The sequence below is a fragment of the Temnothorax americanus genome, unplaced genomic scaffold (genome assembly GCF_048541705.1).
Source record: "Temnothorax americanus isolate GAGA-0224 unplaced genomic scaffold, ASM4854170v1 Scaffold6, whole genome shotgun sequence".
Taxonomy (NCBI): domain Eukaryota; kingdom Metazoa; phylum Arthropoda; class Insecta; order Hymenoptera; family Formicidae; genus Temnothorax; species Temnothorax americanus.
In genome coordinates, this window is record NW_027509751.1 from 2,417,093 (window position 1) to 2,439,753 (window position 22,661).

At 32.6% G+C, this 22,661-nt stretch overlaps 2 protein-coding genes across 24 annotated transcripts in view; one reads left to right on the plus strand and one right to left on the minus strand.

The window, feature by feature from the left end:
• Positions 1-3,899, minus strand: part of LOC143905115 (neuropeptide CCHamide-2 receptor) — an 86,467-nt gene extending 82,568 nt beyond the window's left edge. For 6 of the 11 annotated variants that reach the window (XM_077420275.1, XM_077420277.1, XM_077420279.1 and 3 more), the window contains exons 1-2: positions 3,330-3,898; positions 2,909-2,955 (exon numbers count right to left, since the gene is read on the minus strand). The gene's annotated coding sequence lies outside the window, so the exon portion shown is untranslated. Of the gene's footprint in view, positions 1-977; positions 1,262-2,908; positions 2,956-3,329 lie in introns of all 11 variants that reach the window. The other 5 variants (XM_077420273.1, XM_077420281.1, XM_077420282.1 and 2 more) reach the window with 2 other exon arrangements.
• A 4,334-nt stretch (positions 3,900-8,233) lies between these two features.
• Nrm (neuromusculin) overlaps positions 8,234-22,661 on the plus strand; it is a 162,274-nt gene continuing 147,846 nt past the window's right edge. For 10 of the 13 annotated variants that reach the window (XR_013259109.1, XR_013259110.1, XM_077420258.1 and 7 more), the window contains exon 1: positions 8,234-9,126. Coding sequence is in view for 11 of the 13 variants with exons in the window: in XM_077420258.1 (XP_077276384.1) it covers positions 9,021-9,126 (106 nt within the window). In the remaining 2 variants the exon portion in view is untranslated. The remainder of the gene's footprint in view (positions 9,127-22,661) is intronic. The other 3 variants (XM_077420264.1, XM_077420263.1, XM_077420268.1) reach the window with 3 other exon arrangements.

Genomic DNA, 22,661 nt, shown 5'->3' on the forward strand with positions numbered 1-22,661 from the left:
TTTACGCACAGAGTTATGGTGAAATAGTTTCAGCTTCCATTCACAATAAAAATGCAAGTAGCAACTACTATTGTATTCTACGTTCGAAGAACTTTATATAGAATAATGGAATCGAGAAAGACGTGGAAGATGAAATGATAAAAAGAAACTACATAATGCGTTTGAAAGTCATCTTGCCATTTGTTCATCATAATTGACTTGATTTTTCTTATATCTATTTCCTGCGCCAAAAATATTTCGCGCTGCAATTTTTTTGATTTTTTTCTTCAAGGTATCGATTGATATGACGATATCGAATTTTTATGCGAGAAAATATTTAATTTTTAACTAACCCTCTCTTTCTCTACCTATCTATTTATCTGTCTTTCTTTCTTTTCTTTTTTAGAGAAAAAATAGTTAATTTATAATATTAAATATTCTCTATAAAGATATATGTTGTCTTAAAATGATAGAATAATTTAATTGTTAATATTTTTATATTATCCTTATTTATAGATAAATACTAAATCGGATTCAAATAATGAAATAATAAAGATTAGAGATAAAACTCTTTTTATAAATTGTCTGTGTTTGATGCACGAAATACAAATGTAAAATATAAAAACGTAGGCAATAAATAAATTTCATGTATAAAATATTGATTATATAGTTATATTAACAATTTTTACATTTCTACATTCAAGTCTCCTATATTCTTTTAATCTAGTAATTTTGTCTTTATCTGTTCTCAGTTAAATTTAATCATGACCTGGACAGATAACAATTGCAAAAATAAAACGAATGTCATACACGTTATAACGGATAATCGATTTAATACTATTAATATAAAAGCAGGTAGATTTTATAAAATAAAATTTTGTATTTCTATATATTGTGTATATTAGCTTGTGGGCAGAATTGTCTCTTAAAAATATGCATGAATTATTAAGAACTATTTTTTATGAAAATTATAAAAGAGCTTTACGCTCATTTCTTACCAAGTGTGATACAGAAGCATCTTCATTTCGGACTTTCAACACTTCCACAAATAATACCTCAACAGTTTATACACCTTCGTGAAAGCATTTGAAATACAGAGAACAGTTAGTGTCGCAAGAATGGAGACGCTATTTTGCGCAACAGTCGAGAAAGAGAGTATCCACGGCTGGATGCACTTTTATGTGTGGCTACTGCCTGATCTTCTTTTGCTTTAACAACATTTTTCAGTGTCACAAAGCGTGTCAGGCAAAGTGAGTACCATTTCATTCAAGCTGATATACACCTTCAAAAAATAACTTCACACTTTAGTATTATGCGCGAAAATTTCATTCAAATTTTGGGGAAAAATGTACACACAATCCGAATGACTACTTAAAACTGATGTGTTTGCTCGGGTAATATCGAATTTGTTTATATGTTTACTTTATTATTTTACTGACAAATATTCAACAATAAGATATAACTATCTATATTACCAAGAAAAATATTTCAAACTCTGCACCACAAACTCATAAAAGGTATGATAACCTTACGATAAGTAAAACTGATCGAAAATTTGGAATATCATGAATGAGGCTCAACGAGAGACGGCGTAAAATCCAAAACGACGAGCTTCTCATATGATCAATATTAATGTCAATATGCATTTTTTATGAATTTCTCTCACAACATACATACGTCTTTATAAATTTTCTTGTCGTTATAAATATTCTATTGTTATATATTACCAATAAGCAATATAATAATAGAATATTATATATAATATTTAAATTATTTTCAAATATAAAATACATCATAAAATTATTACATTATTAAATATTGTAATATATAACTGACAGATAATATAACTGACTGATCAATTCTAAAACAATCTGTATAAAAAGCTCTTTCATTTTACGACAAAATATTTATTCAATTCACGTCACTTTATCAAGCAATAAAAAATTAACGTATCAAAATAAGTATGAACAGATAAACTGTGAAATATTAATCGGTGTGTTATAAAAATTAATGTAACTAATAATCATTAACCCGTTTTTCTTAAAAAAAATTGGTTAAAACATACTATGTATAATTGTAAAATATTTCCTATCTTTCTTTTATTTATGCTTACGTATACGTATATGCATATCAAAAAATTCTCTGATAATAATTGACAATTGCTTTTTTGTATCGGTTCGTATTTTAACGACTTTCACTTATTTCTATATATAAATATCGATTTATTTTTTATTCTACCACATAAATTGTAAAGAAAATAAAACCTTTATGTTTCAGAAATTGTTTAGCATTTTTTTATTTTATTCCTATATTTCTTCTTCATATTATTTGTCACAATTTATCTATACATTAAATTCAAAAAATTAATTAATTAATTATAATGCATTTAATACAGAGAAAAAAATAATATGTATCATATTCCTCCATGTTCTCATTTTTTTGAAATTTTTTCTTTGAAAAAAAAACGTATAAAGAGTAAAATATTCAAGAGTAAAATCAAAAGTAAAATATTTTTATCAGATAAAAGATATTTTTTTTTTTGCAAAAATTATTCTAACTTTTTTCCAAGCATGTAATTGTAAAATATTTTTTATCTTTTTTTTTTTCATTTATACTAACCAATTTAAATTTTCTATAAATTTTAAACAATTTGTGTAATCTTTATTCTGTTGTTTAATATAGTATTAAAATGTGCTAGTAAATAACGAGATGAATCAATAATATGTCAGTTTTTTCTAATTTTCTTGACCGTAAGCAATTTTATATGTGCGATGAATAAAAGATATATTTATTATAAGATTAAATATTATTTGCGCTAATTTGCGTTAGCCTATGATACATTTCAAAACAATGGATTTGCGATCTGTACTATATATAATACAGATTCACACATTACTTTAGATTAAAATAAAAATTAATTGACACTCACCAATACGATGCGCAGCAGCGGAGTAATTATGCTGTTACTGTGTTGGTCTGCAAAATACAAAAAATAAAATCCAAATTTTATAATAACTGAAAGTAATATATATTAAAAATAACGCATATTAATGCATCATTATAAAATAATATAATATAGTTAGTATAATTATTATTTATATAAAATAATAAAATAATATATGCGTTTATAAAGATAATTATTACGCAAATAGAATTTTTGTCTCTCATTTATTCATTTAACGATCGTCAATTTAACAAAATAGTTGTATAATTTCCGAAAAAATTATTGTGCAGAAGCTTTTATAAAAATCTATAAGCCAAAATCTTTTTCTTATTCAAACAATTCAAATTTATTGAAATAAACGATTAATTTTGCAGGTGTGACAAATAATGTATAAGTAATAAATTACCTCACGGTTGCTCCGCCGTCGCCAGATACCTCCCAGGCCTCCTCCTCCCCTCAGATCCCATCGTTGCATTCATACAACACTTATTTACGAAGACAAGGCATTTTATACGATAATCCCGTCCAGTAACTGCAATCACATGAAATAAACAAAATTATACTAATCGATATACGTCCCACGATTTTCCGTCAATTAGAATTAGATCATCCGAATTGATTCGTGTATAATATATTCCGCGCTTTCAGTTCGAAAGAGAACGACAATGTGCGTATAAGTTACGCTTAAATCGACGAAAGATCTAACGCACGACGCGAGACACATATACACTCAATTCCGAGCGACGAAAAATATATATCTCAATGAAAGAAGACCGCGCGGGGCAGGTATTGGACGAGAGAGAAGGCCTGCACGTTTGATTCTTTAACGCGCCACTTTAACGAGTCCACGAAACGAGGCGCGAAACGCAGAGCAATAACGATAATCCATCGTCGAGATTGATTCGCGGAGTCAGCTGCTCGCCGGGCGTTTATTTCATAAGCGCGCAGTAAATATTTTGCGACGTGCGAAGAAACCAAGAAACGGCTCGGCTGGCGCGCGGCGTGACGCGGCGGCGGTGCTCGCTCACCCCCTCTCCCCACTCCCCAGCCCAGCGCGCGTTTACGTGTACACAAGGTCGCCCGCGACCTACGACTCACTCGCTATAGGGCAACCGACGCGAACGGCTCCGCGCGCGACGCGCGTATCGTCTCATTATCACTCGAGACGCGCTCGCGATAAGATACCTACCGGCGACCCGCGACCGCGAACGTTCTCGCGTTCACTCGACCACCCCCCGCGCGCTCGCCTAATCCTCTCGCAAGCGTGTCGCGGCGACGATCGTTTCTCGAGACAGGTATATATCTCGCGCGATTCGTACACTCGAGGGTATGTGTAATTATAGATTGCGATAATCGCGGACGACGACCGTTTCTTCAAACAGCGACGCTGTTATTCGGGTACAGATATACCTATGTATGTATATGTACGTACATCCTACCTTGCTCCGTTGCTCGGTCTCGTCACTCTCGTCTCTCGTCACTCTCGTGTCGACGATGTTCGGCCATCTTCGGGTCGAAAGTACGAAGTGACGCGGAGAGCACCGAATCGAGCGATTCAAAAAGAAAACCTTTTTGAATCGCTCGCTGCGGTGCTCTGCGCGTCACTTCATGTACTTTCGATACGAAGATGGCCGAACATCGTCGACATGAAACTGCATACGTGGAGACACGAAACGTAAACGCAAGGTATATGTATGTACATATCTATATCCGAGTAACAGCGTCGCTATTTGGAGAGATAAAATATACAGATTGTGATTCTCACTTTCGCGGGAGTTACAAACGTTTTCGCATCGCGCGATATCGAGTTTCTATTACCCAGAGACGAAACATCGCGTTTTAATTAGTACATACACTACTACATATACGTGTAGTCGCTGAATCGCGCGGCATTCCACCGCGTGAATTGCCGCGGTAGTATTAGCTTACTCTATTTGAATTTTTTTCCAGCGACGGCTTAACGGAACGTCGGAACGTGTCGCTGAGTGGGTGAATCGGTCGGCACGTCGCGTCGAGTCGGCACTCGTTGGCACGCGATTAATTAGCAAATTACAGTCGCGATTAATCCCGTGTCGTATAACATATCAACCGCGTAGCGCAAATTCGTAGCGCGTTTTGGATCGATACGCTGTGAGATTCATTCGTTTGTATATCCATCGCGCGCGAGCCCGCGAGCGGCCGACGAAGCTAACATAACCGTGTTTTCGCGAGTGCGTGACGTGTGTACGAGTGCCGAGCAAGCGACAACTCGGAGGAGCCTGAAGCCCGAGAGGAGGAGGCGGCTTAAGAAGCATCGGGCGACAGCGGAGCATCCACGGGGTAAGCATTTGAATATTATTTCCCGGGTAAAAGGTATATTTATATATAACTATTTATAGTTATATTCGAAACTTGGATTACTTGTGTAAAAGCTAGAGAATTTTGCGTTTATAAATAAAGTTTCATGAAAATATACAATTGGAGAAAAGACTTTCTCGAAAATTGTGTATTGCGCTGCTCTTAAGTTGGAAGATGAATAAAAATTTCGATGCACGCGCGAGTAATAATTATTTCCTAAAATGTTAATTATTTTTGGCACTGCTGTAATTCGGATATATTATTTGTGTTTTACGGATCAACCAGGTTACAACATAGTTACAACTCCGCTGCTGCGCATCGCATCGGTGAGTCAAATTATCTTTTATTTTAAGTCGAGATAAAATAAAACTGTAAAAGAATATCGAAGATACGAATGTGCGGGCTGAGAGATCGACGAGATAGCAATATATTTAATTTATTCGTGACTCTATTATTTTTATTTATAATATAGGAAAGAGATTTATTTTTAATATTGAAAAGCAAAGACCCCAAGTTCACGGAGAATTTCAAAACAATGGAACAAGTTCACGGAAAATTTAATAATTTGAATATTATGTACACAACAAACTTTTCCAAAAAAGATATAAAAATTTTTAAATTGTAGCCTAAATATTTTAATATTCCAAATACTCTAACAAAGAAGTTTTAGGTTTTACGAGATCATTCAGTACTTGAAAAGAAACTTTAAACGTGTTTCCAATGCCGGAAATGCATACTGGAGAAAATTTCGCCCTTTGTATCAAGCTGTATTTTTTAATGATATTCTATGAAATATACGTTGCTTCGAAATGCACAAAAATCTACTCATATAGAAGATGCGACGAACGAAATTGTATTAGCAAAGTTGCTACGAATTCACCGAATGACAATTCTGAAAGATCGTCTGCAATTCAAAATTTACTTTTCCTAAAGATAATTTGAATTGTAAATATTCTTTCCATAAATTTAAAGTTTATAACAGAAAGATAATTGTATAATTATTTTGCGCCTATCTAATAATAAAAGTCATTTAAATAAAAGAGGATAAGTTGCTGTGTTATAATGTTATGCAGTTTTTAGTCATTATGTTTTTAGTCATAGATATTGTATCTCGCATTTATTATTTATTATATATACGTGATTTTAGTGCTATATTTAAAATATCTATAAATATAGTTACATAAAATTGATAATAGAAATTTATATTTCATTAATTGAAAAAAGCAATATATTGCAAGAGATAATTATTGCAACTGCATGTATTGCATGTTTTTAATATAACATTCCCCATTAAATATATAACTCATTAATACTAAAATAACAAAATAAGATATCAAATTCCAAATAAAAAGATCTGCTCCGCGATAATATTTTTATTGTAGCTATTTAATTTCTTTTTTTCAAGAGAAAAAAATCAAATTACCAAAATATGGATGGCGATGAAAAAATTGGAATAAAATTAGTATATTTCAATAATACATTCAATAATCAATATTATCAATTAGAATATGCTATAAAATATTTTTCTTCATTTATTTGCGTTTGTAGCATATGCATATTGAGCAAATCTTTTCTTTTGTATTGTTTCCTTGCTTCAACTTATGTAATATTTAATCCTGGAAATGTGCAAGAAGGCTAACACAGACCTCAAGTATAAGAGATATTTGGGAAAGAGAAGGAGAGGAAAATGAAGAGATAAGCGAGGAGAAAACAAGACACATATCTAAATATTAACAATTTTTACCTATCATATTTTGAATAAATATTAATTTACTTTATTTTATATAAATACATAAAGCATCTTTTTTTCTCTTTCTGTCCACGAATATGAACACTGTGAAGAAATTTAAATAAAAGCTTTATATTCTAAAAATATAAAGCATTCATTTTTATTATAATTATTTTCTTCCTTACAATTTTATTTTATCTCTCTTTTCCTTTATTTTTAACTATTTATTTGTGAGCAATAAATAAACTGGCAAATTTAATTGTTTGTAATATATCTGATGCTGATGTTAAAAATTGATCAAATATAACATCATTAATGTGCCATAGCTTCATGATCTCTTTCAATTGCGTATTCTGACAATTTTATCTGCATATAGAGCGCTTAGCAAAAAGGATAAGAAATACTATTTTTATTAGATTTGAAAACCACTATTTTTTGAATGAGTATTACTATTATTTATATAACTTTATCTTATTCTATCTGTGAGACCTTTCCTATTTTTTCGTTTATGCCCGTGTGTTTAATTCCGTATCGATCTCACGTAATTGGTGTGTTTCGTAATTATTCTGTTGTACCGCAAGATACCAAACAGTGCTAATAAATAATGCGTCGATACAGTGAGCTCTATTTTACGAGCTCATTACTGTGCTTTCGCCGTACGTAATAAATCGGCGAAATGTTCGAACGTTTCCTGGATTTAAATATCGGTTTACTATAATAATTGTAATTTGTTCTAACCAATTCATCTTAAGAAGGGTGAATCACTCAAGGTGTTACATGCTAATATTTCTGAAACTGGACGAGATATGAAATTCTTATTTTCCAACGACTATTTGGTATCAAAACGGATGAAAAAATGAACTTCATAATACGACATCGCATTCCCGTACGAGTTAACGAAATCCCTACTCTATCCGTGCGAACGACCTACCCCACAGTCGGCTTGCGGCTTGAATCCGGCTTGACGTCAAGGGAGAAACAAGGGGGGAGAGAAAGGAAGAGACCAGACTCTGCGCACTCGAGTAGAACTGGATCGTATGGAAAATCTTAATTTGACATCCGCACACGAGCACCTTGAGTCTCCGCGGGTTTTTGCCCTGCTTTCGTCCCTTCTTTCCTCCTCTCGAGCGGCTTACTATGCCATACAACATACAACCGCCCCCATCGACCTTCCCTCGCACCACCTCGCGTCTCTCCCACCTGCCGCATCCACCCGCACCCCCATCAGGAACGGAGCAGCTCCTCTGGCAGTCGGTTGTCGGCTTCTCTCGGCTAGGGACATGCGCAGCGACCCGCGGAACGACAGGTGCGCGCCGCGCCGACGACCGCGAATCGCTTAGTTTCGGGTAAGCGCACGATTCGCCTCTGCCGCTCTGTCCTCGCTTCGAGACGAGCCGACCCGCCAGTCGCTCGCGACTCTGTCTCTGATTCGGCTGTTCGCTCCCGCTAATCTCGTCATCAACGTTTTTCTTCTGGCTCCCCTTACGAAATTCATCGGTGACCGGAAGAGAAATCGTCCGTCGGTGTCGATCGCGGATCCTCTCACCGTGGAGAGGATCATCCGCTAGATCTCATCGGCTGTCAACGCCCTGGAACAGCGGAAGACCCATCAGTTTATCGAGCGCACGTGTTCTTCTCTTCGCTTTTCTTCCTATCAGTCTTCCTTTTTACGGAGAATCTCCCTCATCTCGACAGACAATTTCCTTGTCAGAAGTGGGGTGAACGTGTTTATCCAGTTTTTTCCCCTTTTTCGAACATTCACTCCTTATTTTCATTCCGATCGCCAATTTCGATAAGACGCGAGTTTCTTCTTACGATCGCCGAATCCCGGGGTGCCGGTAAGAGAGTATATCTCGCTGATCGTGCTGATGAAACAGTGAGTTTCCGCCGATTTCGCTGATTCGACGGTGATTGTGGATTACTGTGATTATCTTGGTGAACGCGCACGAGTGCTTTTGATGAATGTGATGCTCTAGGAAAGTTTTAGACACGTCGGCGTACCGACATCCCAGAGGTGGATCCCTCTCGATCATGCACCGACGACAGGATCTCTTCCGCATAAGTTCGGGAATGCGAGCGGCCGCGGCGGTCGTCTTCCTGTTTCTCGGCGGATTCGTCCTCCTACGCGAAGCCGAGGGTGAGTCAGCGACCTAAATTTCTCCCTCGAGATCGGTCCGCAAATAAATCCGGGATTATCGCTAAGAGTTCCATCTACACGTGTGATGCATCATATGCGTCTGACAGGTGCTTCTCTAAACAATATGAGCGAACGTGCTTGAATACCGTGAGATATAAATTCAACGTGCAATCTAATGTACTGAGAATGAAGAGAACGTAAAAAAAAACTCGAAAGAGAAACTTGTTCGATATTGAGAGTTCTCGCTTTTATTACTATAAAATAAAGATTGTGCCCTTTAAAAATTGCGATAAAACAATTACTACCGCACTCGATGTGAAAAACGAGGCATCTGCCACAATATAAAAATTTACTTTATTGTAAAATCTACTTAACTTGTTATCTTGAAGTTATTTTATCATCCATAAATAAACGGATGTAAATGGCTATGATGCTGTTCGCGGAGCAGAGTTTTCTTGGTAACGCTTAGTCACTTTTAGCGACACAGTTTCGACCACTGAAGGCTGCTATATGCATATATCTACGCGAATATTTTGACATGTAATAATAAAGTAATAGCGTCGAAAATTAACAGGGAACGGAGTCAAATTATATAACATTACGTATAAATAATAAGATATTTCATATATTAGATATCTTATGTTTTATATGAAATTGTTGTTCGCGATGTAATTATTACCTTATTTTCGTAATAATTTTTTTAAATAGTGATTTCAATGAGACGATCGATCACAAAATCTCAACTTGTTTAAAAATATATTTTGTTATTACATGTCTTTGTATTACAAATTCTCAAATAAATATGTTTACGACTCCAGTAAAAAGCAAAAATAGAAATAACAATTTATGTATGGCGCCAAAATTATTCGCGAAAATGACCGCAGAAATATAAGAAAATGTACAGCAGCGTCAGACTTCTTTATGCTTGTCTGAAGAGTTGAAAAGCTCGGCGGAAGGAAACCGGCCGACGGGTTGGGAAAACAATAATGCTCAGCGACCAGAAATTCAGATAAAAATGCTTTTATGTACGCGAGTATAATTTCCCCCGTGGAAAAGCAACGTCCGGCTGTCCCACCTGCGATTCAGCGAAACGAGATTTTAATGTTGCACGAACGTGGCGAACATTCGCGCTCGTCCCTGCTGCAACTCCTAAGCGTGAGCCGTATACGAGGACGGGGGCCTCGCGTGTTCAAGGCCGCGGAATAATAGCCGCCGCCAGTCGCCCCGTCGCGCACAGCCCCCGGATGTGTGCACGGCCATTGAAAATCAGATGAAAGGGAAAGAAACAGACGTAGTATCTGCACATCTTGAGGGGCTGCGGGAAAAATTCAAGCCGCACGCATATACATTGCGTTCCACCGCGACCGCGATATGCTGCACCCCCGTTATTCGATACATCATATGCACCACCGCGCTCGTAATCAAGTTTCCGTATCGAATGAAAAAAGGTTGTCCCCGATCGCGCTTCACCAAATTTCGATATCACGAGAGGAAAAAATGGAAAATATTTTCGTACGGAGTATTTCTACGTTCGAATCTGTAATGTAGTATGTTGTTACACCTCCACGCTGCGCGAAAGTGCGGGCTGAGATTACAGATTTCGCGAATATCGAACTACCCTTTACGAGCGAGATACCATCCCTCTTGAGATCTCACACAAAATCTATTATCTCTTTACGTCGTACCTACGACGTCGCGTACTGTTGTTAACTATGCTGGGATAACTTATCTATTTATACTAAAAATCAATTGTTTTGTTTATAGTAAAGAAATGTTATTAGAATTTAAAAATAGCGATACGCAGCTAGTACATCAATATATTGCATGACGATGAGCGGGTTCTTTAAATATCCGTGGAGAATAAATTTACGCTGACCCTATCTACGCTATTATACACGATGCATACATAGATGTTATCTTGTGCGAAAAAATGTATAAATCGTCTCGAGGTGCTTTCGTCGCTGATGTGTATCTTTGCATATAAACGACATCCTGAAAATCACTTAACGCGCCGTTTTGCGGCGTTAGTGCCATAACTTTCGTTGCACGAAACAATTTGAAATTATATGCGCGCGATATATCGTCGCGTGTCATTGATATGTTCAGAAAAAGATTACATGTATAGGATATTAAAACACAATTAAACTTGAAAGTAAAATAATCTGTACAAAATAATAATGTACCTATCAACTGTATAAGAAAGTTTATAATGAAGAAATATTTTGACGAATATAATTATATTTGCATATTTTTATCATAATTTTTCAACAATATAAACACATAAGGTATTCTAAGTTTTTCTAACAATTTTTTGATCACATTTCGATAAAATTATAGTTTGCTACGCGGTGATGTTTTGAAATAAAGTTTTAAATGCATGATTATATAACATCATGCTTATTGCGCTTGCACATCGTGCGCGCAATTACGTCGAAAATGCTTCAAATTCTAGTAATCTGAAATCACGTCACGTGTTGGCCAAGTCCCAAGCAAGTTCTAAATCTGTGTGGCCGCGGCGCTTGCTCGGAAACTAACAAATATAATACGGTAGGCCGAGAAGCGCGTTCGCATGTGCAGGCAAACGCAGAAGGGAGTAAGTGCAACAGAAGCTTTCTAAAAGCGACGACGACCGTTTGGAACGCGATATGTCGCATCCGCATAGCAATAATACGCAAACGTGTGTTAATGAATAATGCAAATTACGCAAAGGAACATTATTTCACAATGTACAAAATTTAAGTCAAGATCCGACAAAAAATATATAAGGTAAATGTACCAATATGCCGGAACACTTAAGACCTATGTCTGGACACCTTTATATCACTTTAGTTTTTAAATAAATATAACGCAAATTGAAATCAAAGATAAAAATATAATACAAGAAAAATATTTTTATTTTTAATTCTTTGATTTTAATTCGCGTTGTAACTTGGGTATTTAAAGATTAAAATGATGAAAATGTCCAGATACATATAGGTACGTGTCCAGACATCGGTACATTTACCTTATATATATATATATATAATTTGATATAATAATTCAATATATGAGAAAAAATGTAAGCTTATTTAAAAATTTATGTAATTGCAATCTAAAAAATAAACCGCTGCAGCTAATTTTATGGAGTTTTACTTGAATAATATTTTATTTATTAACGCTTGAGTTTAAAACGTATTTGATTTAATTGTTTATAAAAATTATGATGGATATTTTGTTCTTTACGCTATATAAATATTTCAATATTAAACTTGTTTGTGAATTAATATATATTTAAATAAATCAGTTTAAATAAATAAAAAATAATACAACAAATACATCAAAGAAAAATCACATATAACTGGATGTATTTAATGCGCGTGTACTGCAGTTGCGAGACATGTGATTTTTATAACGGCTACAGTCAGTAAAAATGTAGCGATACAATTTAATAAATATAAATTTATTTAAACATAATCTTTGTATTTGTGGCTTTCTACGTATATTTTGCAACATTATATTATGCAATTAATGGAAAAAGTTTTGTCAGTTTCCAACAGTAAACCTTTTGATATTAATTGATTTTTTTTACAAAAAGATATTTAATATATTTATAACGGTATAAGAATTCTTTGACTATTGAACTGGCAATTTAATTTTTAATATTTGACCATGTTCTATCTCTTTACAACGCACAAGCATACACATTGTCGTAACGAATGAATTGCTCTGAAAGAATATTTATACACTTGAAAAGAACTCGAATTAGAGTCGAAACGTCGTGTTAACTTTTTAATTAAATTGCCAGTTATAGTAAAAAAAATTCTTATACCGTTATTTATCCACTGGCGAAGAAAATTTTCCTCATTGTTTAATGTATTTACATGTATTTATGATGTAAATTGTTATAAATTCCGGCATATGAAACTTAGTAAATATTTTTGACTTGAGAAACGAAATACAAAAGAAGTATCAAAGTGATGATACTGCATGTATAAACATACGTAATACGAATGTAATATGTATTTTATACTTTTTCACATTTTCTATGCATGGAAAGTTCCTGATATTTTCTGAACGATCGCACCAACATGCTACATCGTCACGGAAACTGGCAAGTTTAGCATGAGCTGCAGGTACAATGAACATTTTTTTGAAATATGTTTCAGTTTCCCGGCTTGATAACAAATATAGCAAAAATTTAGGAATTTGGAAACGTGATTCAGGGAAATTTTGCTGGTAATTATTAAATGTTAATGGGAAACGTAAAACATTCAAATAGTTGTAAGACCCAATTAAATATTATATATCAAACTCTTATGCGGGGTTTACAATACAAAATACAAGTCGCAAGTCGCGAGTCGCAAGAAATTTACCAATCACAGCCGATTAATCTCCTCAAATTCGACTGTGATTGGTCAATTTTCCACAACCTACGACTCGTAATGTAGACCCAGCATTATTAAGAGAATCATGTGTCTAAACTTTTACAATTATCTTAAAAGTAAAAACTAATCATATACAAATACAACAAATTATTATATATCTAATGGTACGTTAATACGCGTGAGTTAAATTTCTAAAATAAAAATGTTTTCTTATATTTTTCCACTCTTATGTCAAATTAAAATTGATTCTTTACATTTCTATAAAGGGAATATTTCATTGTTGACTGCGAACGTGTTTTTGATTGTAAATTTTGACGCGTTAAAATTAACATTAAATTTATTATGCAATGCTTTGTAATAGAACTAAGTTTATAAACTACAAAATCACATATTTTCGCGACTATCATGATGTCACTTCTCCTAAGTATCATGTTGCTTTTCGCGATAAAAGGGAACCATTATATACTGGGGCTTTTGTTACGGAAATAATTTGTCACTAATTTCGTTTTGGACTTTGTTTCGCGGCAATCAGAACTTGCGTTAACTTTTGTAAAGTTTTATCAATTTACATTTAGAAGGATACTGTCGGGAGATATTAATAACAGTCACGCCGTGAATAGAAGTCTCTACCTCTAAATACTTACTTACTTCTCACCGAAACTTCTGCATAAAGGTAAGCAGAAGTACGAATTCCCTCGATAACATCTCCCTGTATTTTTTTCGAACGTTACTTTAATTAGCAACTTGACTTAAGAGTGGACAGTATTTCCACTCTTAAGAAAATAGCGGCATAATTATTCGGAATAATTACGTGAATCAACGAGCCGTAAACGAGCTCTGGAAATACCTATAAGTGCTTTTTTATACGGTGTTCAAAACGTATCGTTTTAGTCATGCACAAATGCTTAGAATTAGTTTTCTTTAGCAGAAATTTAGATAAGAGATTTAAATAAGAGATCGTACTTTGTTTAAATAATTTATAATTATTTTGATAATTGTATTTTAAATAAAATTGAAAAATTGAGTCTTTCTGAAAATAAAATTGGACCGTATCCCTATACTGTTAATTCCAAATTTCCGAATTGCATGTTTAAACTTACGTATACAAGCATGAAACAAAAAAATAGTTACACCTAAAGTGCATCTATATTTATCAAATTGATCGTAAGATCACTCGAATGAGGTAATTATAGTCGGTAATCTCGCAAGTTTCGTGCTACTCGCTCATATCCTTATACACAACAGTAGAAATGCACGAATACATCACGGCTACGTTTCACGCTTATCAATTCCGCTAGCTTGAGAAGTTTAAATGAAATAAGTTTTTGGATATAGGTGTGTAGTGTATATATGCCTTACATAACTTCAGCGTCATCCCCGGTGGCGCCGGCTCATTTCGCGGGAAGCGTGCTGCAGACGGAAATAATTACCCTCATCACAAGTTCACACGATAATAATATTTAGGCGCGTACTTTTCGCGGCCGATACTTTGCAGCACATCGCGAAATACATACGTATCTCTACGCATTGGGTGTCGCGCGTATAGAGCTATCACAGGGCTATCGTAAAGTATAACTTTCGTTATTTCGCGCGAAAATCATTTATCGCAAAAAGATATATGCGATTCTATTGCTTCGTAAAATAGGAATCTCTGTTACCTGATTGTTACCGGATTGTTACCGGATTGCGAATCGTGCAATTTAATAGCAAATACGTTTATCTTCGCTTACTACAGTTGCGCAGCTCACGCGAACAGCTGCGGTCTTTTGGTTTCCCGTGTAAATTTACACTTAGGAGGATAATCCTTATCGAGACGTATCGAGCGATACCAATTCCGGCCGATGCAAATTTTAGGTAAAGCATCGATAGAGTGAGTTAGTTTGCGGATTTGATGAATAGTCTTGCGATACATGTCTGTTCTAGAATAAGAAGATTATATCGACATATGTGTACTTTCTCTGCCCGCACGTATGTACTATATATGTTACCGTAAAGTCCTACGAGTTTCCTATAGACTCAAGTACGCGTATTTTTTTTAACTGTGTTTATGATTGGCATTCAAGAAAAGAGAAAAGTAAAGGGAAAATTAAATTTGAAGCACGCAAACATAAACACATATAAATAGCATAATTAATGATAGTTGTAAAAATTTGTTGTTTATTAATTGTTATAAAAATTTATTCTAATGTGGCTTGATATATTTTTTTCTAATAACTATAATCTGTAAATGTGTAAATATCTATAATTCCGTAATTAAGAGTAATATGATGTATGATGAAATGCAACCATGAAGATCAGACTTGAACGAAATCACAATGATTTTTATATCACACGTGCGTGAAAATAACTATTACGTACCTAAGCAATCTATATATATAAATATAATAATTTACATAATATATTAGTCCGTACTTTTAAATTAGCGTTGATACCATTAAAAATCAGAATTATAGATAAATTTACACACAGTTTGAATTTATGGAATAGGTAGAATTATTTTTTTTACGGGAAAGAAAAGGCAATGGTTCACGAAACATTGCTCTCACATTTAGTATGACACCGAATTATATATCACGACGCATAGATATATTTTCATGGAAAAAATTTTTGTTTCTCACTAAAGACTATGAATTGCGGAATTTTCATTGGATAATATATTATAACATATATGCTTTTATCAACAATTAGGCAAAATTTCGAGCTACGTAAAAAATATGATTTTGCCTGTAATATTAAAAAACGATGAAATATTGTCTATATAGCAAACAAATCATCCGCGGTTAATATCGGCGAAAACTTAATTAGTAATATTAACGTGTTTAATCGTCGTCTTAGATGTAACATCTGAAGAATACATATATACAATATGTATGATGTAGCACGTAGATTTGAATGTTTGAAATTAAAATTCGTAATTTGTATTCTCTCATAACAGGCGATAAAGCTTCGACAGTAATTTTAATTGACGGTTTATATAATAATTTTGTACAATTTATTATTTAATTTTTATGTTACAAAACTACAATCCAATTTCGATCAGACACAATCGTATGTGTATGCAAGATCATGTATGCGTGAACGTTGATGATAAAAAGTTTAAATATTTACAACTTACTGATTTGTTCTAAAAGACTCTACATATTGTTACATGAGAGCTTCATAGTTGCACCTGAGAACGTTTGTTTCTCTGAAGTATGCAGAACAGACTTGAACTCACTTACTTCACTCAGTTAAGTAACTCTTCGCATTACAAGCAACTTTCCACATTTTAACAACGTAAACCATTTCAGTACAACACCTGGTAGAATGTAAAAACAAAGTTAATTTATAGGAATACGAGATGAGTTAATTAAATATTATAATTAACCATTAAAATATATCATGAAGTCGTTTCTAATTTACGGATCTATTTACATAAATAATAAATAATTTTAAAGTCGTAACGACTTATCGGTTGACATCTTTTTGTGGATGACGGTAAAAGTTACAAGAAGGATGAGAACTCTTTAACGGAATAGCGTCTGCTTCAAGACAGCTTATCGCTTACCGGAAAATCGATAGATCAAATCCAAGTAGTCTATTTATATCAAATTTATTATGATATTTTGATTTACATATATTAATATTTTATATATATATATATGTATAGATATAAAATATATATATATACACACACATTAGTGTACATATATATATAGATATATGTAATATTTTATATATAAAAGCATTAAAGAAATTCATGTAGATTACAATCAAGTATTAAAGTATCAAAGTATTAAAGTACAAAAAAATAAAAAAAAATTTTAAATATTAAAGTGGCAAAATAACTGTGCTTTTTTATGGTAAGAGAATAATAATGAGATTATGTTCTACATATGTTGTGTAAATTTCAATTTATTAAAGTACTCTAATACTGGAGCGACAATTGCGTCTATGTCGATTGAAATGTGAAAATACTTGATAGTGTTTTACAGAATCATCATATAAAGTGTAAACGGTATCTAATTACGTGACTAAATATTATTATTAAATTATTAGTAAATTATACATAGAGATCAAAGTTGTTTGATAATGATTCCATATTAAACTGAACAAATACCAAACGTAGTTTACGTTCATGATCGTTGTAAATAGTGAAAGTTAGGCAGTTTATTTTAATTGTGATTATAGCAAGTTTTATATTTTTCTCATATTTTTAATATTATTACAAACTTGTAAATTAAACCGTTGTTTATTTGAAATACCTGTTAATTATTAGAGCGTTAATTATATTAGAGACATTTTTTAATCTCTCTATATAACAAATGATTTACAGCACGCAATGATATATATGTGTAAATAAGCAATGGAATTTTTGCACGTGTTATTTGAACAATACTCATTGAAAATTAATCTGAAAAGAAGATCATGTATTTCTACATTCAGAGATTATTGCACATCGTGTTTGAATTTTATATTATATATCATAATGTTGTATTTATCAGTGCCGGCGCTGACGCATTATTATGAAATAGGTGCGTGTAGATTGCAATACGTGCATTATTATCGTGTGCGAATACATATCGATTGTATTCTGATGAGGGTAGTAATTACAAGCGCGAATATACTCATCAACTTTGCATTGAATTCACTGCAGATGTATATTAATTGTCATGTGTTATCAGGATAAAGTATAACGGGAGTTATATCTCTTAGCTTTTATATATGTATTATAATTTTTCTCCGTGATTTGATTACGTATTATCACTCTGTGATAATACAAATTATAGTGTATATTTTTTTTCATTATTTATTGATAGATATTATTTTTTTGAACATCATATATGTTCATAAAAACATTAATCTTAATCTATCGATTATGTTGAAGCAAAATGTAAGATATTAATTTGTCGAAAGTTACTTATGCATGACAATATATTATTATTAAATAATGTATTTTAATATATTACATACATTTCTTTATAGATTTTTCCGTACACTTGTGCATATATAATAATTTAATTCTATTCATATTTATTTATAAATTTTTAGAACTAATTATTTTAAATTAGGCATTAAAAGATAATAGTAAATGATTAAAAAGTATAAGAGCGCCGTTGATCAAAGCATGTCACGTCACGTTATATTGCGTGTTCCACCATCGTAATATCGAAGACAAATGATCATAAATGACATTTTATGTCACGTGTGAAAAGATCTTAATGCTAGTGAAGAAACAGCTATAATGTATTACATACATAAAAGATGGAATTTTTGGCGGCACATTTAGATAAATTATAGCTAAAGATCAGAAACAAATTTTATTAATTTGTTATGTATGACTTATTTTTATTGAATCTTATTACACTAAAATGTTCATTTCTGTTCTCCGCGCGAACCAATTGAAGCAATTATATTCTGCAATTTACAATGATAACTGAAAAGTTTCTTTACGAGTAACGAACGTGCTAACGCGAACTAGTTTTGCATCAATTTTTATTGAAACACGTTGCGAAAAGTAAACATGAGACAAAATTACGTCGCGTCGTCTCTTATTTGCTATAGTGTCGTAATCGCGCGAACGACGAATTTGCATATGGACGCAAAGAATATTATTTCTCTTTTCCGGCAACACTGTTAGAAATTAAAAATATGCATGCAAAGCTTCACGCATCATAGAAATATTTTTCGAAATTCTTTTTGCAGTATACATAATAGAAGCAAAGAATATGAGCTCGGAAAAAGTATACGTTGGTTCACGCGAAGTAACAATACCGCCATTACTTCCAAGTGAGAAAATTGTTGAACAGAACTTTCTGTTCTTTATTGAAATAGAATTCGCTTTGTCAAGTCAAATCCGTACTATATTGTCTTCGAGATTTGTCTGGTTGCACTATTTCTACTGACGGTGATGGAATGTACAATGTACGGTATATTTAAATTCTTTTATTTTTAAGAGGTTTCTTGTTTATTATTACAATAAATATGAGAAGAGACTGTTATAAAAATCACAATGTCTATTTTTAATTTCATAATATAAGAAATTGCATTGGAAAAATAGGTTGGATAGAAGACCTAATTCTGTTATGATATACCTTGTAGTGTTATACATAAAACTGACTTTTAATTGAGTTACCAAATATTACTACAAGTCAATATACGTAATTGTGTTGATTTTTGTTTATCTTTTGCAAATATAATGAAATTAATAAAATGTGTTAAAACATTTTTCTATTTAGATATTGCTAATACTATTAGCTTAATATTTTTAATAAGTCTAATTGCACGTTGATTATATCGCATATATATTTTTGTAAACACATTTTAATGTATAATATTGTATATTTCGCTGATTATATATAATAAATGATTACAGTCTCTTACAAACTGTTAATCATTATTTATCTATGCTTTTTCAAGCAAATTAAGGTAAAGAAAAAATTTGTTTTTAATAATAATAAAAACGTATATAAATGTGTAACTGCTTACAAAAAAAATTTTTTAATAATAAAGTAAATATAATTTTTATATTCTTCAGAATCAAAATACATAATGTATAGTTTTAATTTAAGTAAAAGAAAAATCATTACTAGTTTTAGCTCTTTCTGCATTACTGAAAAGAAACTATACAAACTATCAAAAAAATATTTTACATATGTGATATCAAAAATGTTTGTTCATGTGTTATCTTCCACAAATCTTAAATTTGATTCTTGTGTTATTTATTCGCATTACTGTCGCGTACACGAAGACCGTTTCAATCCAGGAAATTAAACTCTTTTCCATTATTAATGTCAAAAATCGATATCGATATCAAATGTCTATATGCGAACTATTCATATTCAATCGTACACGCCGTAACTCCTGAAACTCCCGAAACTATACGATTGTAACCGCAGTGACGTATCCGATGAATATTACTCTCGAGATGCTTATATACCGTCGGTCGTGTATAATATGCCACTGTATTCTCTTGTGTGTCTTAAAATTTACAATATCCGTAACAACTGGATGTTATGCGTCGCTGAAAATTTTTGTATGTCACGTGCCCAGGCATGCGGTCCCATTTTGCTTATACTCGGGCTGCATTTCTCGGCGCCCGGCTGACACGTTAATTTGTAAGCGTGTCAACCGCGGCCCCGTTTGTCTCGTGCATGCTGTTAATTGCGAGCTCGCAGCACTGTCAAGTGTGCTGAACAGCCTGCTTAATGATTATATATTAATGGATCGGACATTCCCCGCGAAGTTGAACGTATTACGCGAAATTAATCATACAGTATGATCGAACTCATTTATTAGACGATCCCGCATCAAACGGTACGCCAATCGTGCGCATTGTCATGTATAGATAAAAAAATTGGCCTTTAAACTACCTACAATTTTCTTATTACACTATATACATTTACGATACAGAATTAAGTATCCATTAGCCTAAAAATAGAAGCATGTGCGTTTTTCTAGATTTACATATATCTCTTTGCCACGCGTCTAACCGCTAACGCATTAACCACGAACTCATGCGTAAATTTTACACTTGATATACTACGCGATATTGACCAAGTAGAGAAAAATACAAGACGTATTTTTCAAAGAATATCCCGGTATACTATCGCGCTCTTGAGTCTTAGAAAGATTTTTATTATCAAGAACTGAAGAGAAAGAGAGAGGGAGAGAGAGAGAGGGAGAGAGAGAGAGAGAGAGAGAGAGAGAGAGAGAGAGAGAGAGAGAGAGAGAGAGAGAGAGTCTGAAAGTATAGTTTTAAATCCGATATCCCTTTTATGCACGTTGCGCAGACATGACAAGAAAACATTTTGCATGGATTTAAACAAGAAGTTTTATCGCATAACTGTCTTGTAGACGAAATTATGAGAGAAATTATAGAAAATAAATTTGCAAACGTTTTGTTTTTCTATTAATTTTGGATTATTTAAAAGGCACAGATCAATTAACAAGAATAAATTAATAAATATAAGAATTAAAAAACAATTAATAATAATAAATTAAAATTACAAATTTTTTGATATATAAATTAAATAATATTAGATATATTGTGTGAAATGTGTACCATATTATATATGATAAATTAGAAATATTTAAATAACACCAACAAATAGAAGCTTCACGTTTCAACAATTTGTCGACAAATACAGAATTTTTCGACAAATATTTGATAGCGTTTATCAAAATTGTTTAAGTTTACGATATAGCAAAAAGCAATGAATTTACACTTGCAGTTGAATTTCTACATATAAAATATTATTAAATTATATATTTTTATCGCACTCTACTTAAAATCATATAAATGTCTCGCGAGTCTTTTATTAATAATAATTGCAAAATGTTTTATAAAATAATGCCACAAAAATAATGTGACAATACATACAATGTTTAAAAACATTATTATTTTCAATTTTCTAATATCTTTGGTCACAATATTTATTGCTTCTCTTTCTTTCTCAATTTCTTTCTCGAATGTCTCAAAATCAATGATTGAAAGCATTGTACAGAACAGTCCAATTAATATAATCTGCGCGTAGGACAGTTAGGTTTGTTGAGACAACATGAAATGTTTCTGATGCGGTCCTTCGACAGTAAAGGAGAGAGAGAGAGAGAGGAAGAGAAAGAGAGAGAGAAACACTGAAGGTACCATGTGGGTAGACATTCTCAATGTACGTGATATATGATTGTACGATTACTAACAACGGCATTGCGGCTTTCGTGAGATTAGCACATTGATCAATATTCCTCTCATGATACGAATGTATTCGTTACTTACGTAGACGCGACATTTTGTACTACAGTGCTTATTATAAGCAGATAATATAACAAATAAAGTATAAATATAATTGATAATTCTTTTAAATTAAATAATTCTTGTTTAATTTGGAAATTTTAATTACAAATTAGACAATTTACTATTGTCAGAATTAAGTTAATTTTTTTTAAATTTTATTTTTTTTCTTCTACAAAAAGTGTTGTATCACACAAAATGTATACAACCTATAAAATATGAAATAAAAAAATTGATTAAAAGCTTTGTGTTTTCGATAAAATATATTTATATTTTAATATGAAAAATACGATACACTATTTAATATTTTTTTGAAATAATTTGTTTATCCAATTATATCAGAAGTTATTTTGGGTATAAGTTGGGTATAACTGAGACGCAACTACCACGAAGTTGAACGC